The 17,532-nt window shown below is 36.6% G+C and overlaps 1 protein-coding gene across 3 annotated transcripts in view; it reads left to right on the plus strand.

Moving 5' to 3' along the window:
- LOC113120844 (partitioning defective 3 homolog) overlaps positions 1-17,532 on the plus strand; it is a 64,392-nt gene that overhangs the window by 7,899 nt on the left and 38,961 nt on the right. For all 3 annotated transcript variants that reach the window (XM_026290938.1, XM_026290948.1, XM_026290956.1), the window contains exons 2-6: positions 6,137-6,238; positions 12,360-12,543; positions 12,629-12,810; positions 14,224-14,367; positions 17,281-17,360. In XM_026290938.1, coding sequence (XP_026146723.1) covers positions 6,137-6,238; positions 12,360-12,543; positions 12,629-12,810; positions 14,224-14,367; positions 17,281-17,360 — 692 coding nt within the window. The remainder of the gene's footprint in view (positions 1-6,136; positions 6,239-12,359; positions 12,544-12,628; positions 12,811-14,223; positions 14,368-17,280; positions 17,361-17,532) is intronic.

Here is a 17,532-nt window from a genome sequence, read left to right on the forward strand (position 1 = left end):
GTCAGTTCAGAAATTAAATGTCTGATGAGTGGGGCCAAAAGTTATTGATCTGTTGCACTTGAAAACTACATACCATCTTTAAAGTTTAAACCCTACCCTAAACCTAACTGAAAGTGTTATTAAAAGCAAACATGAAATAAAAATGCATTTGCTGAAGCAGCCATACTGTCTAAGCTTGCTTCTTAAGTCTTTCAGCTTTTTAAACGTGACTCTTGTTTTCCTTGGACTCAAACTGAGTGCTCTAAGTTGCAAGTGTAATTCTGAATCAGGTGAGCTACCCAGCACAAAAAAGCTATACATATTGAGCTAGTTATGTGATGCAAATGTCAAACTGTATAAACAGGGCTTTTAGGCTGAATCATAGTTTTGTGCAAGGATCTGCGCCAAAAGAAGTCTTTAATAATTAATAATCTGCTCCTGTCATCATAATTTGTGTAAAAAGGAATAAATAGAATTTTTGAGGGTAGAGACACATTTCTATTTAAGTCTATGTTGGAAAACTCTTGAATTTTTAGATTTCTTTAAATATTTCTCACATATTGAGAATTAAGTGCATATATAGACAATTGAATTTTTATTGTAAATTTCTATGAGGTTTTGTAAAGGTTTATTGTGCCTGTGTACTGCTGTGGGTCACATACATGGGTGAGGTCATGGTTCAGTACTTCTTAAAGTGACAGTAACACATTAAGATGGGCTGTACAGACTCAAGTGATTCTGGTTAGTTGTCAAGCATCCAGTAAGTGTCTGTTTGAGTGTAAATTTCAGACTGATCTTCCATCTTCTGTTTAGAAGACACACAACTTTGTATATAGCCTATGTTGATGTGTACAAACAAAACGTTGTCTTCATAAAATGACATTTATGCACACAGTAGCCTATAATATGTTGTTGTGGTACTTCCCCTTCACATCTGTCTTTCTTCCAATAAGATAATTATGATTACTACAAAAAAAGTAATAATGCTATTATCATGTTTTTCAAGATGCACTGTATTAATATCATGATTCTTGTCAATTTAATTATATATATATATATATATATATATATATATATATATATATATATATATATATACATATATTAGTAATCGTGTAAATATGGGATTTCCTTTTTTAATTTCATCACATTTACCATGTAGCACTACTTTTAAAATTGTAGACAAACACCGGAACACATTTTGGTAGATATTAAACAAAACCTTATTTAGACCATTTATGAATATTTGTGCTAGTTTTGATAGGTTTAACTATTCTTTTAGGTACATATTCTGATAACCAGAAAAGTTTTCCCCAAAAGGGTAGAAAACCTGCCCTTACAAGCTGACACAATGTGTTTTTGTCTGTGGGTCGGTAAAGTGTGCCGTCCAAGTTGTTTATCGGGGTGCCAAGCTATTCTGAATAGCATGAGATCCACAGAGGGGTATTTCAGGCTGCATGAAGCTCATGAAGGACTTATTCCTCAGGCGACTGCTTTTAGCAGCACAGTTTTTGCATTTGTGTGAATCTCCTGCTATGTGAGTTTGAGAGGGAGAGAGGGGGAGAGATGTAGGGATTGTGCCTTTATATGGTTGTGTCTGTAAGATCTCTGTCACGATATTTAAAACATCAGCAATAATGTCACTGGAATACTCAAAGATGGCAGTTTTCTGCTATAAGCAGCTGTGAGTGTGTGTAAAAACATACAAGATTCAGTGTATATATGGGTGTTTCCTCAACCCAAGGGTTTGTTTTTATTATAACTAACAGATTTTAATTACTTAATTTTGTTATATGAAGGTCACATTGAAATCACATTTAAATGCTCTCATCCTGTATACTTTTTATGCAATATAAGTCGGATGCACAGTACATTGGCACCCTGTTGGTTGCTTATTGTATTTTTAATTCTGCGTCTTATTTTCTCTGTTTTTACACTTTAATTGCTTTTTGATGGTTTTACATTTTCATACTGTAACTGTACATTATAATGCTGTGATGCCTAAATTCTTATAAAGCATTTAAAGTAATTTGTTTTAGTTTTTAGTACCTTAAAAAAAATGAATCTGCAAAATTGCTGTGTAGAAATGATTTATAGTTTTATCAGTTATCTGCCTGAACATGGAAATAATTATTAGTGAAAATTAAAGTGACATACAACCTATTATGGTGACCCATATTCAGAACTCGTGCTCTGCATTTAACCCATCCAAAGTGCACACACACAGCAGTGAACACACACACCGTGAACACACACCCGGAGCAGTGGGCAGCCATTAATGCTGCAGCGCCCAGGAGCAGTTGGGGGTTCAGTGCCTTGCTCAAGGGCGACTCAGTCATTGTATTGCTGACCCTATACTCGAACACACAACCTCAAGCTCTCTAACTACTAGGCCACGACTTCCCCTTATTAGTTTATGAAAATTGGCAAGAATTGTAGTTGCATAACTTTCCTTTGTCTTCAGTCTCAAATATAAGTCCATGATAAAAATAGTTGCATTTGAAAAAAATTTAATCTAAAAAGAGGAAAATATCCCATAAACTCTATTTATAAAAATGTAAATATAACACGCAATTCATATTCTATAAGCTACTTTTTAAATACTTTTATGGTGCCTTGAGTCCTTTTTGAAGCTTGACAGCCCTAGTCCTCATTAACTTAAGTTAATTAATTGGGATATTCTTTTTTTTTTTTTAAATGACATTTTGTCTTCCATGAGAAAGTCACACGTGTTTTGATCAACCTGAAGGTGAGTAAATATAATCACTGCGCTGGTATTTCTTGTGCTAAACCTGTGACTGGTTTTATGAGGTTAACTTGGATTTTGGGAGTCCGTCCTTCTCCCTGCGGATCCAGCTGATGACAGATGAGTGCTGTTCTATTTTTAACTCTTAGACGAGCATTAATGGATGTGACTTAATTGAGTTTCAGTGAAATGAGTTTGACTGTGTGTGTGTGTGTGTGCTTGTGTCATGTGATCAGATAGAGGGGGAGTTTATGGTTCAGTATCGTCTGTTCTGAAACGCTGGACACAAAGAAAGACAGAATGAAAGAAAATGCAGAAATCTGAAAACATCAGACAGCATTGTGTGTGTGTTATGTAAGTGTGCAGCTGTGCTACAGGGATTTGCTCTTCTGTGCTTGTGTACTGATACGCTTATTAAAGGAGAGTGCAGCAAAGGTTCAGAGATATTAGTGGTGGGATTTTAAGGGTGTTTTAAGCCTTGTTGTGAAGTTGGAATTAATTACTTTAAAAAAAAAAAATTATTACAATATTTTACTGTTTTATCTTGGGTTTGACCGTAAAGAGCTAACGTGTGGGAAAAGCATGATTGTAGCTTACTTGTTAAGAAGAAACTGTCTCAATTAAAGGACAAACATTTAGTCAAATTCCTTCATCTTATAAAAGTGTTTGTTGTCTGTCTCTGTGTATTTTGGCTTGCATTTCTGTAATTGAATCTGAATGTATTGCATCAGCCATGTTCCCACACTGGCTAAAAATTGTCTGGCTCAGCCTGCTACAGTAGCCACGCCCCAAACTCGCGCTATTTGTTGAGCTGTAAGGAGATTGACAGATCTTAGCGGTCTCTCTAAATGTATTCATGGCGTCTAAAGCCATTCCGGCAAATACATGGGTAAAGTGTTCCGGCAATTGTTCCCGGGTCGCTAGATTTTGCACTTTCACACTGCCAGTGATTACCCGGGATATGTGCGTGCTTTCACACACAACCCGTGAAGATCCCGTAACGACACGTGACATCAGGGCGTGACGTGTAATGTACGAGTCAAAAACGTTAGGCACGTTATACTTTCACTGAAGCAAGTGAACGATCTCTGCGTCAGCGCGGAAAGTGAGGAACAAACTGATATCTGCTTCATTACAGTTAGCACATATTTTTTCGTCGCGAACGTTGATCATCCTTCAAAACAGCCGGTAAAAGAGTCGCGTGATAACGTGCCTCATCACTTCGACGCGGCATTAGATCTGGCTTTTGTTCACACAGCGCTCGTCCTGGGTTGAACCCGGCAATGTTTCTAGGTCCCCGACCCGGGTTCAATGCCGGAATCAATCCCGGGACGTGTTTGCTTTCACACAGAAGGCGACCCGACAATTTTCAGGCAATATGCCGGGTCCGGCGTGCAGTGTGAAAGGGACTTAAGAGGCTCAATGTTTACAATTTTTGCCGAGATAAATCCAGGAATTGCATACTTTTAGTAGTCAATGAACAATAAATTTTATTAGGAGAATGTATTATGACACAAAAAATGTAATATTGTTTTATTCAAATCTCCAGTTTGAATGAATCTCTTGTAAAACATGATCCTTTCTTGAATTGAATGTTCTTCATTTAATGGAATCGAATGGAAGCATTAACTCCTCACAGAGTTGTAGTTTATAGACCATTACGGTGTATGTTTCTGTATATATACAGGTGCTGGTCATATAATTAGAATATCATCAAAAAATTTATTTATTTCACTAATTCCATTCTTTAAGTGAAACTTGTTATATTCATTAATTACACACAGACTGATATATTTCAAATGTTTCTTTTATTTTTGATGATTATAACTGACAACTAAGACATTTGAAATATATCAGTCTGTGTGTAATGAATGAATATAATATACAAGTTCCACTTTTTGAATGGGATTAGTGAAATCAACTTTTTGATGATATTCAAATTATATGACCATCACCTGTATATCATATCATATGTTGTCATGACAACTCATTGCAAACATTCTGAACTCTGCCCTTTTCATGTTTCAGAATGTAGCAAACAACGGTAAGAACACATTCCTTACTGTTGTTGGTCACATTTTGAAATTTCAGATGCCCGCACGCCTCTTTAGAGTAAACACTCATTAAGCTGAACGTGAGTGTGTGTGAGTTAGCACTGCAAAATGACTCTTATTTCCTGTATGCTGCAGAAAGAGAGGCTTCATAAATACTCTTTCTCATGAAAACACTTTCCTCAATGTTAGGGAGACTGACGTTCCCTTTTATTAGTGGACATGCGCTTTCTCTGTCAGGAGATTTTAAGAAGCTTTATTAGCATCATAAATGAGGGATTACATTACCAAACATTAATAAACATCACACACATATGGCACCCAGTTATGATAGCAGTGTAAAGTAAGTTTGAATATCTGGTGGCTGTGTACATGTCTCTGCTCCTCGTGCTGCTTAATAAGACATGGGCTCTTGTATCAAATATCAGTAAATGCTAGTAGTAGTAGCAGCATTATAATATTATTATTTCTATAAAATATTATATATGGCTTAATTGTTGTATATTAAACATTATTATTGAAGGATTATAATTCTATTAATAATAATAGTCTCTAATGTCCTGGTAATTCCTACAGATATGGTTTGGTTATGTAGTAGTAGTAGTAGTAGTAGTAGTTCTGTAAAATATATTAAATATTACTAATTGAATATTAAACATTATTATTTCTGTTAGATACTATATAAAATTACACGATCATTTTATATAGTTCATTAATACTGTGATGATTATTTATTCTTGTTACTTATTGATTTATTTTTTATACAGACCCCTGTCTGGAATATGCATTTCAGTTTTGACTGACAGATGTTGCGGTCCCATACTTCAGTTCAAATTCTCCATGTGACCTTGACCTACAAGATTCTGTGTTGTCTGCACTGATTGTGTGTGTGTGTGTGTGTGTGTGTGTGTGTAGTTCTGTCGGGTGATGGTCCAGATTCAGGTGCATTATCCTGATTAGTTAAACCCTCATTATGTGTGTGTGCTCTTCCTCATTGATTAGAATGTCCCGAGTCTGTGTGTGTGTGTGTGTGCTGGTATATATGGTTTTTGAGGACACAAATGTTTATAATGACATGGGTACTACAACATAAACATGGTTTATGAGGTCAATTCCTGTGTCCCCGTAAAACAAAAGGCTTAGAAGACATACAAAAAGTGTCAGTAGTTTCCTGCAAGGGGTTGTTTGTACAGTATAAAAACCATTACATCTATGGAGAGTCTCCGTAAACCACAAATGCAAATGTGTGTGTGTGTGTGTGTTTGTTTAAGATCCCGCTGTGGTAGAATGCTTTTGCTTAAGCTAAACGTCAAACAGGAGTTCACCATGTTGTCTCTGTGTGTCTCTCTCTCTCTCTCAGGATGAAGAGTACTGGGTTCAGGTGTACCGGCTGGAACACGGCGATGGAGGAATTCTTGACCTGGATGATGTTCTGTGTGATGTGGCCGATGACAAAGACAGAGTGAGACATGCATTCTGTCATTCAAACACACACACTCACACACTGCTAGCATTCTCTTCTAAAACAGGCAGCGCTCCTGTGTGTTGCTTTAGTCGTATATATTTTAGTTACAGGTATCAGATGACTGTTGTCTCCTAATAACCGTGACCTAGTTTGAGGACGGACTCGCACGCACGCACGCACGCACGCACGCACACACACACACACACACACACACACACACGCGCGCGCGGGCATGCACACACACAGTTCAGAACTCCAGTGATTCCTTCTGCTTAGGCATCAGTAGATCTGTATGGAATCTACAGCTGCAGAACTCCACAGGTTTCAGGTTCCAACCTAAAATTCATAAAATTCTACCCCCCACCCCTTTTGTTTGTTTGTTTTTAAAGTATTTGAGATTATTTGCTAATGCCTTCAGCTACAAGTTAGACAGCTACCTATATATAAATATAGTATCTTTTATTATTATTAATATTATTATTTTAATTGATCACATCTTTCGATATTGGGTACTTATTTTTCATGAACTTTTCTAATATTTTAACAATTAAATTTATCTTAAAGTTGATCTTTAAAAATTAATTAATAATTTAATAACACTGTTAACTGTAATCCTTAAAAATTTAATATCAATTTTCATATTGTAAGTTATAATGTTGTGATGCCAATAACAATTATTTATTATTATATTAATAATAGTCTTTTGTGTTGTTGTACATTTCCTTTACCTTACACTTACATGACTGGGGTCCCTTATTTATAATATCAGTAATATGTTTTTTTTAGTCTTTCATTTTTTTATTTTGACAAAATAGTGTACAATAATAATAATAATTGTTATTATTATTATAAAAGTAGCTGTTGGTGCTGATGGTGTTATTATTATTATTATTATTAGTAGTAGTAGTAGTAGTAGTAGTAGTAGTAGTAGTAAAATTTTAATTATGTTAATAATATTCTCTATAATTGAATGGCTCAAGCCCCACATTCAAAATAAATGATGAAATTGTATAGAATTCTGATCTGTTATTGACCATAACATAATTACTAGTTTATTGGTATTGAGCAGAATGTTAATATTAGTGTATCTCTAATGAGAAATATTGTACATTCAAAGTCTTAAAAGTAATCAGTTGTGAACATTTAAAGAGCAGAATGAATGAATGAATGATTAAAATGTCCATGAGTGATTTTAGTTTTCTGCAGGGTAACTCTGCCCCCCACTGGCCGAACACGGGCAGTGCGCTCTCTTCTTCACTTTGAAACATTGCTGCTGACCCAGAACAGATGATATCGGCTTACCAAGACCACACACACACACTTTGCTAGAATGTAGTTGTGTGTTTGATGTGGTGGGTGTGTCTGGGTGTGTGCGTGTTATTTTAGTTCTGTGTGTGAAATAAAAGACACTTTACATCTGTGCCTGTGGGAGTGTGTGAGGTCATACCACCAGTTACGCTCACACAATTTTAGCTGATAGTGTCAAGTTTTACCTTAAAAAGATGATGCCTTCCATCAGCCAGTGTCTATGTTACATCCTGGTATCTCACACAGATTTACTCAATGACTCAGGCTGCACCTGTGGTCACAGGAAACACCGTCTGCAAACAGGAAGTGCTACAATACTGCTTTAGTGTGGTTCAGTGTGACTCATTTAACCTACAATCACACAAGAGCACAGAGACTCACACATGTATCTTAAATTCTCTGATCAAATATGAACTGTCTAATATTAACAGTCCATAACCGGTTTTGAAATTGTCAGTGGTTAACACGACACAAATACAGGCACACACACCCACAGACACACACACACACACATTCAGAGCAGGGTTATTATAGATTTGTGTTCTTAATTTACTTTTAAAAAAATGTAACTTGTCCCTCTTTTTACTTTAGTTTTTCTTAGCTTTTGCTTAGTACCTTATTGATTTAGTTTGTTTATATATATATATATATATATATATATATATATATATATATATATATATATTCTATATTTTAGTTGAAGTATTGTATGGTATTTTAGTAAATTAATGCATATAATATAAATGTTTTATAAACCAAAAAACTAACTAATAATAAATATATATATATATATATATATATATATATATATATATATATATATATATATATAATATATTCAAAACTTAACCCAAGCTAGTTGCAATCATTTCTGTTTTATTTTCCTTCATGTCTTTGTTTTGGAGCCATTAAAACTTATATTAGTTTCAGTTTTTTTTTTTTTATTTCACTACCCACAGAAGTTATATTTTTATTTTTATTTATTTTATTATTATTTTTTTTTATTAATACTTGTTCAGCATTGATGCATAAATTGATCAAAAGTGACAGAAAGGAACTCAAGAATCTTCAAAGAATCCTGAAAAAGAAACACAAAAATATTAACAGCACAACCATTTTCATATTTGATAATAATAATAATAATATCTAAGGAATTTGAATAAATTACATTTTAAAATATTACAATTATTTTAAATACTGTTGTTGATCATAAATTCAGTTTTGGTTAGTTTGAGAGACTTGTAAACAAAACAAAAAAATTTAGTTGACCGACCACAAATTTTTGAAAAGTGTTGTGTGAAATTGGAGAACAAGTCTACATTGTTTTTTTTTTTTGTTTTGTTTTTTGTAAGAATCAAATTTTTAGGTCACCACAAAAAATAAACAAACAAACAAAAAACAACAATTAAAAAAAAAATGCAGCCTATGCAGTTCGGCTTTAGGTCACCAGAGGGCTCCAGAGACTCAGCTTTGATTTTTATTTATTTATTTATATTTTTTTAAAACGTGCATCACCTCTTCTCTCTTTCTCTCTCTCCTCCCCCTTTTTTTTATCATCATGGCTTGTCTTAATGAACCACAAAACTGTTTGTTTTTGGCCCTCTGTCAGGTATTGAGCAACACAAAGCTCTTTTAATGTTAAGTTTTTTACTCTCTACCCCCTTCTGTGATAACTTCCTCTATCCTCTACTGGACAGGAAGCAGTCACCAGTTATAAACAGGACGTTAAAGCATCTAAACGTGCTGCTTCTGGTCAGCCGGTGTACGTGTGGATGTTTTCCTCAAGACTTGAGGAAGTATGTGAGTTGTGGCGTCAGTGAATTGGTCCTGCAGTGTTCTGTTCAGTTCTGACCACATGATCGGAGCCTGCGTGTATGAACATGCATTGTGTGACCAAGGATTCCCCTGTCGCAAGTGACCAGTTAATCATCGCATAGATGTGTTATAAGTGAAGTGCTGTAACTCGTTTCCATTAGCAGCACAGGACTCATGAGAGATTGAAGCAATGAACCACGAGAGGCAGATTGCTTTCAGGGACAATGGTTTTATGTGGGTTAAGTGGTGATGTTAGGCCCATTCTTCAACAATAAAACCTTTAAGGATGGGGTGTTTGTGGGGAACAGAAGCAACACAGCTGCAAAGTGAAAGACCATGTAAAGTCACAGAGCATGGTGCATAAAAAACGCCAACGCTTTGCTGTTTCCGTAGCTGAGGAGTTCCAAACTTCCACTGGCATTAATATCAACACAAAAACTGTGCAACGGGAGCTTCATGGAATGGGTTTACATGGCCAAGCAGCTGCATGCAAGCCTCACATCAGCAAGTATAATGCCAAGTGTCACCCCACCGCCGGACTCTGGAAACTTATGCTGTGGAGGGATGAATCATGCTTCTCTGTTTGGCTGCCTGACCTCAACCACACTGAATGAACTGAAATGGTGATTGTGAGCCAGGCCTTCTCATCCAACATCAGATCTTGACCTCAAATGCTGTACTGGATGAATGGGCACAAAAACACTACAAATTCTAGTGGTAATATACATATGATAAACACCACTTCGTTACCCATTGCATAAACCTGAATCTGAATCAAAATTTTTCATCCGAACGAATTTTGCAGCTCCAGCTGTCCAGCTGAAGATGAACCGTGGTCTCGTTTGGTCGGGTTCAGGCTCATGTGGTCAGTTTTATGTAAACAAGGCTATAGGGCAGAGCGTGTGTGTTTGTGTGTGTGAGTAAGATGGGTTCAACAGTTTGTGAAGCTCAAAGATCATATCCTTTTAGAGACAGAAAATTCATATTCTCACAGGAAGTATTTAAATGTTCTCCTGGGAGCTTCCTGTCAGCACACAAACCTCTGTTGACCTCCAGTGTGTCTGAAGATGTGTTTGTAAGATGTGATTTGTTGTTGTTGGGTCAGTGAGTTCTTGTTTTTGTGAAACACATGGAGGGGTTTCTCAATAGCGCTGGTGCCCGTTCAGCTGTAATGCTATAGTGTGTGTGTGTGTGTGTGTGTTTCCAGTAATTCATGAGGTGTCATGTTTGTTTAGTTGACCAGTAAAGAATTACTCGACCCTATGAATAACAGTGCTGCAGTGTTATTTGTAATGCTAAAGTTCATTGAGAAAAGTTCATGTAATCCTTGCTGGATTATTTGAAGCAGTGAGAAACACACACATGCATACACTCCAGCTAAAGACATTCTTCACGTCTCCATACACATTTCTTCTTCATCTCCCTGTTTTTTTTTTTCTTTTTTATTGCACTGGCCTTTTGTTTCTGTAGTGGGGGAAAAAGTCATATACTCATGTAAGTGTGTTCATATGAAATTATTTCTTGTTGGGTGAACTATTTCTTGTGACCAATAAAATTGTGTTTTACCAAGATGGCTATTTCAGCCCATAGAGGTGAATATGTTTGTGTACATATATTACTGTTCAGATTTGTTTTTTTGTGTTTTGCTCAACAAGTAGTGCATTTATTTAATCACATACAGTAAAAAAGTTATATTGTGACATATTATTACTGTTTAAAATAACTCTAAAGCCGAATTAAATTATCCACATCATTATTCCTGTCTTCAGTGTCATGTGATTCTTTAGAAATCTTTCTTATATGCTGATTTGGTGTTCAAGAAATATTTCTTATTATTAGCATCATCAGTTATTTACAATCAACGAAAACCGGTATGCTGCTTAATGTGTGTGTGTGTGTGTGTGTGTGTGTGTGTGAGAGAGAGAGTGTGTGAGAGTGAGAGAGCAGATTTAGTGTTTAAGCCTCAAACATGCAAAAAGCAGATCTGTCTCATGGGAAAATGTGTCACCGCTTAATAGGTTTCTGTGGGGCCTTTCAGTGTGTGTGTGTGTGTGTGTGTTTTCTGAACAATGGCTGCGCTCTGAAGATCTTCTGTGAAACGCCGAAAGCCTCACTCATGTATTTCTAACAATGCAAAATTTTAAATGTTTAATGTACAAACCCCCTCAAATAGTTGCGTAAATGTCCGTTCCCATGAGTGTGTTTCCAGAAGTGTCATGTTTGAGATAGTCCAGACGACTCCTCTTAAAAAAGTATATACAAAACCGACATCACCACTCATTTTCTTACAGACATTAGCAATCATCTTGAATAAATGCAGAGGGGTCACACACACATTTCAGTATCTGATTTCCCACATTTAAGATTGTGGATTGCAAAACACACTCACAAAAAGACTCATCCCTGCGTATTCTGGGTAATGTGCCCTTCAGCAGCACTCCTGTGATTGGTCCAGACCTCCATCAGTCAAGTCCAAGCCTCAAATGCACTGGGTGTGTCCGACCATTTCAACCCTGCCACTGAACCTGTGCCTCAAGCGTTATCATTCATGTTGACACACACACACACACGCACGCATAATTGAGACCAGATGTTCACTCTGTAGCATGAGATGTTGCCTTCTGTCCCAAATCCACCAGTGTCTTAAGGGACACAGTGATGAGAGTGTCCTGCTGTAAATGAGGACACCGCACACACACTGAAGCTCTCTACAGACTTCATAAAGCTACGTGACTCCTCGTACTCAGGAATAACCAAGTTTCCGTGTTTCTAAGGAGTAATCAATTGAAAATCTTTAAATATATGATTTTTGTTGTCGTTTATGGTTGTTGGCATTGATCAGATTGAACATCATGACACCAAAGAGTCCCCAAATAATCATCCATGTTAGCCAGCTAGACAGAATTATTTTGGTGACAAATCAGCAGAAAGGGCATCCTACAATTGTTTCACTCTCCTTTTTTTGACTTTTTTTCTCTGTGTTTTCTCTTTGCAGTTGGTGGCAGTGTATGATGAACAGGAGCCTCATGTTGGAGGTGACGGCACCAGCGCGAGCTCCACAGGCACACAGTCGCCGGAGCTCTTCTCTGGAGAGCCGTCCACCTCCACCCCACTGTCTGCCTTCCAGCCGTACCTGCCCCACAGCGAGATAGAGGTCACCACATCCACGCTTCGAACCAGTAAGAGACTCTCATAATGTAGTATAGGACCTTAGAAGTTGAAATGGCCTTTTGTGTCACTCACTGGTCTCTCTATTTCTCACAGACATGCCTTTGCATGTCCGTCGCAGTAGCGATCCGGCATTGTTGAACCTGACAGCGATGTCATTCTCTGAGCCTGGTTCACAACCTGAAGAACCTTCCAGAAAAAATCCTACACGCTGGTCTACAACCGCCGGCTTCCTGAAACCACGTTTCTCTTCCGGCACCAACAGTCTGGAGAGGAAGGTATGAAGCAGCTGTGAAGCTCCAAAGCTTTATAGGGGAGGAACATAACTGACCACTCTGAAAAATTACAATTCTGTCATCATTTACTCATCTCGATGACTTTTCGTTCTTCTTAAAATGAGGATATCTTGGGGGAAAACATGCTTAATTGTACATATTTTGGACCTTATTGACCGAACAGTTCCAAACATTCTTCATATTATCTTCTTTTGTGTTCCAGAGTAGAAATTCATGCAGGTTTGTAGGGACATGAGGGTTACTAAATAATGGCAGAATTCAATTTGAAACCTATGTTAGACAGACCTGTTGTGAGTTCATGGTTGTTAATCAATGGCTATGCTTTTGTTAAAGACACCAATTTGCATTATATTAATCAATAACAAATCGCAAAAAAAGATCTCTTAATTGAGTCTGTATCAGTACTTTTTTTTTTTGCATATATATGCATATTTCCAATAAACTTAAAATGTTCTTCCTATATATCAACTTTAATCTAATAACTTTTACTATTTCTCCATTGTTTTTTATTTTAAATTTAAAACATTTGTATATTTGATGGGATTGTTATTTTCCCTCATTAAAGCCATTAAGTACAGAGTCTTGTCTGATTGTCAAATACTCTTTTGCTTCAGATAAAAGTTTGTTAATGGTGTAATTCTCATTATAGCTGGTTGGTTTGATTCATGTCTAATAACTCTTTAGACAAAGACTTTGTAAAATGAATGGAAAAAATACTTCCGAAACCAATGCCATGGTAAAAGTGGGCTGACACTATTGCACTCTGTTAATGTGGCTGTATGCTGTATTGCTGTTTAGAGGCAATCGGCTTCCTGCTGGTGTCATTTCTCATGTCATATCCAATAAATCTGTCATCTTTAGAGGCAGAGGTCACATCACCCTTCATGACATCTCTATGAATATTTACTGTCATTTTCTGCAGGGTTCACAACCCAGCATCTCACACACAGAAAGAGCTCTATAAACAAGCCAAGAATGTTGAGCTGCTGTTTGTGTGTTAAATTTACTGTGTGTGTGTGTGCGAGTTCATTTAATGCGTTTGCTTATGTGACCATCATTTCTCTGTCCGTTCTCCTTCTAGCAGGGTAATGCTTATGTCAATGCTTGTCATAAAACTCTTCAGACAATGAGTTATGGATTTTGCTTGCTCTTTTTTACCATCTCACACTCTCTTTCATCTCGGTTTATTCCTTTGTAGTGCGAGGCTTTGACTTACAGCTTTTTCTTATCCATCAGTACAGTGTCCTCATAGACCAAAAATCTTCTTTTACTGGTATATTAAATTGTAATCTGACCATCCATGTACATGTGAATCATTATTATTATTTTACAGTGTACTAAGTAGGCAATAAAGAGAAAGTTAATGCTGTAAGAATATAATTTCTCTCTACTCAGGACCGAGGTGTCGACACATATCGTAGTCTTCCTCGTGATGCAGGGCAGTGGTCCAATCAGAAAGAGTTTCAGCGTGAGAAGGCCCGTTCCTCACTCAGCGCCAATCATCCCATGGTGGACCGCTGGCTGGAGCGACAGGAACAGGTTTGTACTGTAATGATCTAGTTATAGCATTTTTATCATTTATAAATCAATATGAATAAATTGACGCCATGTTTTAACATTTGATAGTCCCATTAAGCCATTTGGGTTTTATTTCTATTAATTGTGCAACCCCAATGTAAAGGGTCGTGTTTCTTAAGAAATCAACAGTTTTAAAACTTTCTGCCAAGTACAGAAAGCGCTTTTATTGAAACCAGGCTGTAAAAATGAATCAATTAATGTCCACATTGTTTTGATTTTAGATTGATAAGTGCAAAAAAATTATGTCAGTGATGCGATGCCTACTGGGACATAAGATACTTGGCTAGGCCAATCACTGTTGGGTAATCAGTGGAAAGCTGGATAAATCCTATTATTGCTAAACACCAGCAAAAATAGCAGTAAAATGTGTGAAAGTGCATCAGACTCTGCAGTTTCTGGCTGCCTTCTGCACTCCATATCGTTCAGAAAGATCCCAGTGTTAGGAAAGGACAGTTTAATCATGTCCAATTCTTTGAAAAGTTAATGCACACATTTCAGCACAGATTGCTTCATGAATATGTCATGATGTAATGCAATCTTTGTAAAAAGGCTGTTATTAAAGGACAAAACTATATTGGACTTGACAGCAATACCACAGTCTTCGCAGATCAAAGCGTTGCTGTTTACTTGAAATGTAAAAAGGATGTTTCTTAAAGGAACAGCACACTGATTCATGAGACAGGAGAACACACGCGCCACTTTATTTAAATTGGTTATATTTCCACATGTTAATCAGAGATGATCACAAGTGGGTTTTTATAACAAATGTACAGTTTCATTTGACTGTCTGTTTCTGTTTGTTTTAATAGAAATCTTGCATAAGAGTAAAAGTCTATACCCCAAAACTGCCTGTAGCTTAATGCTTTTGCATTAAAATGCATGCTTAAAATGTAAAAAAAAAAAAAACAGGATATATAAACATACTTAAAAAATCTTTATTAAAGAAACATGCCATGACTTGTAATATTGTACCGTTTTTAAAAGAAATGTGCATTTGTGTTATATTGTGTTCTCTTGATTGGAACTGAAGTATAGTGCAAGCACTGATGCATTCAGTATGTAGAGAGAGAAGAGATGTGTGGTGTATCAGAGAGTGGATCCAGGGAGACGGGGTCTGTGTGGAGGAGGGGAGGGGAGTGTGTGTCTGTAATTAATCATAAAGTAATTAATCATTAACCGTTTCTTGTCATGCATAGCAACACCTCAGCAAATTAAAGTAAGGCTGGCTGATATAAGAGCAGGAGTAACTCTCAAACATAAACTTATAATTGACAGAATTAGGACGAGGTCTTTAACCTGTGAATATGTATTTGTCCCAATGGGCTTTGCTGGTGAAAGCATAAATAAATGCGCAGCTTCAGTGAGGGAGACGGTACTAAAAAAATAATATAAAAAAAGACTTCTGGATCTGTGTTGTTATGCTATTAGTCATTTCAGTTTAGGAGAATCCCAGAGAAATACTTGGCTACTCAGTCACCGTGGAAAACAATCACTTTCTGCAAAAAGGTTTGGATCCGATCTGAGCAGGACAATGGCTTGGCCAGCGGTGTTGGACTCGTACAGTTATGCTGTCAAACACACACACTCTTTTGTCATATTAGACAGCTGTTATATAAGATGGGATGGTTATGTCTGCCGTAAAGGGTGTGTTGTGTATCACAGCTATTTTCTTCACTTCCTTCAATTGTGTTTTCCTCTGTATTACACTTTTGAAAACCCTTGGTCACAGAGGAAAAGAGTGATTGACCAACTGCCCTAGATAGAGAGAGATGGAGAGACTGGTAGCACTTTATTTTACAGTCCTGTTCCCCATGTACATACTATGTACTTATTATAGTAATTACAATAACTAGGTACTAACCCTGAACCTACCCCTAAACCTAACTCTACCCCATGTAGTTACCTTGTATTATCAGAACCTTCTTAGATAAATACACTGTAAGTACATGTAAGTACACGTACTGTAAAATAAAGTGCAATCGAGAGACTTATAAAGCACAGAGAGACAACATGGAAAAAACTAAACCACTGAGAAAGAGCTTTTTCTGTTCATTCTTTTGTTTCCTTTTCTGTTTTGTTTTCCTTATATTTACTTTTTCTTTCCTTTTGTACTTTTAGTTCTGTTTTCAGTTCTTTTTTTCTTTCTTTTTTCCTTTTTCTTGTACTTTTATTTTTCTTAAAAAAAAATTATAGTTCTCTTTATTCAATTATTTCTTCATTCTTTTCGTATTGGATTTTCCTTTTTTTCTCTCGTTTTTTTTTCTTAAGCCATTTCTCTTTCTTTTTCTTTCTTTTTTTCTTATCATTTTTATTTCTTTTTCTTCCTTTTTGTTCCCAACCCCAGCTCCGTTGAGTGTTTGGACCCAGAGTTGTGTGTATCATTTTTTCTTGTTTTTAATTTGTATGAAAGTATTAGAAACAAAATAGTGACATAAGATAACAACTACTTTCAAAATCATACATAGTGTGTATGTGAGAACATAAGTGGTGTCATGGCAGTGTAGGGTGATAAATAAGGTTTGTACATGGAGAGTCCCCACAAGGATAGTAAACCAGATGTGTGTGTGTGTGTCACTGGCATTGTGGTGCTACTCAAATAATCAAGTGACACAGTGAGCGTGAGCTCTTGTGTACATCTCACCTGATCTGTGGTGTATCAGGTGAAACATCTCCTGTACAAATGGAGAATGAATACTGTTTAGAAAAAGAAGAACTCTGATCTCCCTGCAGAAGTCCTCACCCAGGTTCTTTCATGTCATGTATGCATTGTTTCTTTTGTTATGTATTGATGTTAAATCAATGTCAAATGTATTTCTGGAAGGGTTTGTTTGAGTGCAATGCATTGTGAGTTAAGCGGTTTTCTTCTTGTTGCAGGATGAGGAGGAAAATGGTAGGATAGAGCCAGTGGGACGTGCGGATATATGTTTAGAGCACATGGGAGTGAGATCGCTCAAGTAAGTGTTTCTCTCTCTCTCTCTCTCTCTCTCTCTCTCTCTCTCTCTCTCTCTCTCACACACACACACACACACACACACACACACACACACACACACACATTTGTTTTTGTGAAAAGTGGGGACATCCCATAGACGTTATGTTTTATACGTTTTATACTGTACAAACTGT

The sequence above is a fragment of the Carassius auratus genome, chromosome 2, assembly GCF_003368295.1.
Source record: "Carassius auratus strain Wakin chromosome 2, ASM336829v1, whole genome shotgun sequence".
Classification (NCBI taxonomy): domain Eukaryota; kingdom Metazoa; phylum Chordata; class Actinopteri; order Cypriniformes; family Cyprinidae; genus Carassius; species Carassius auratus.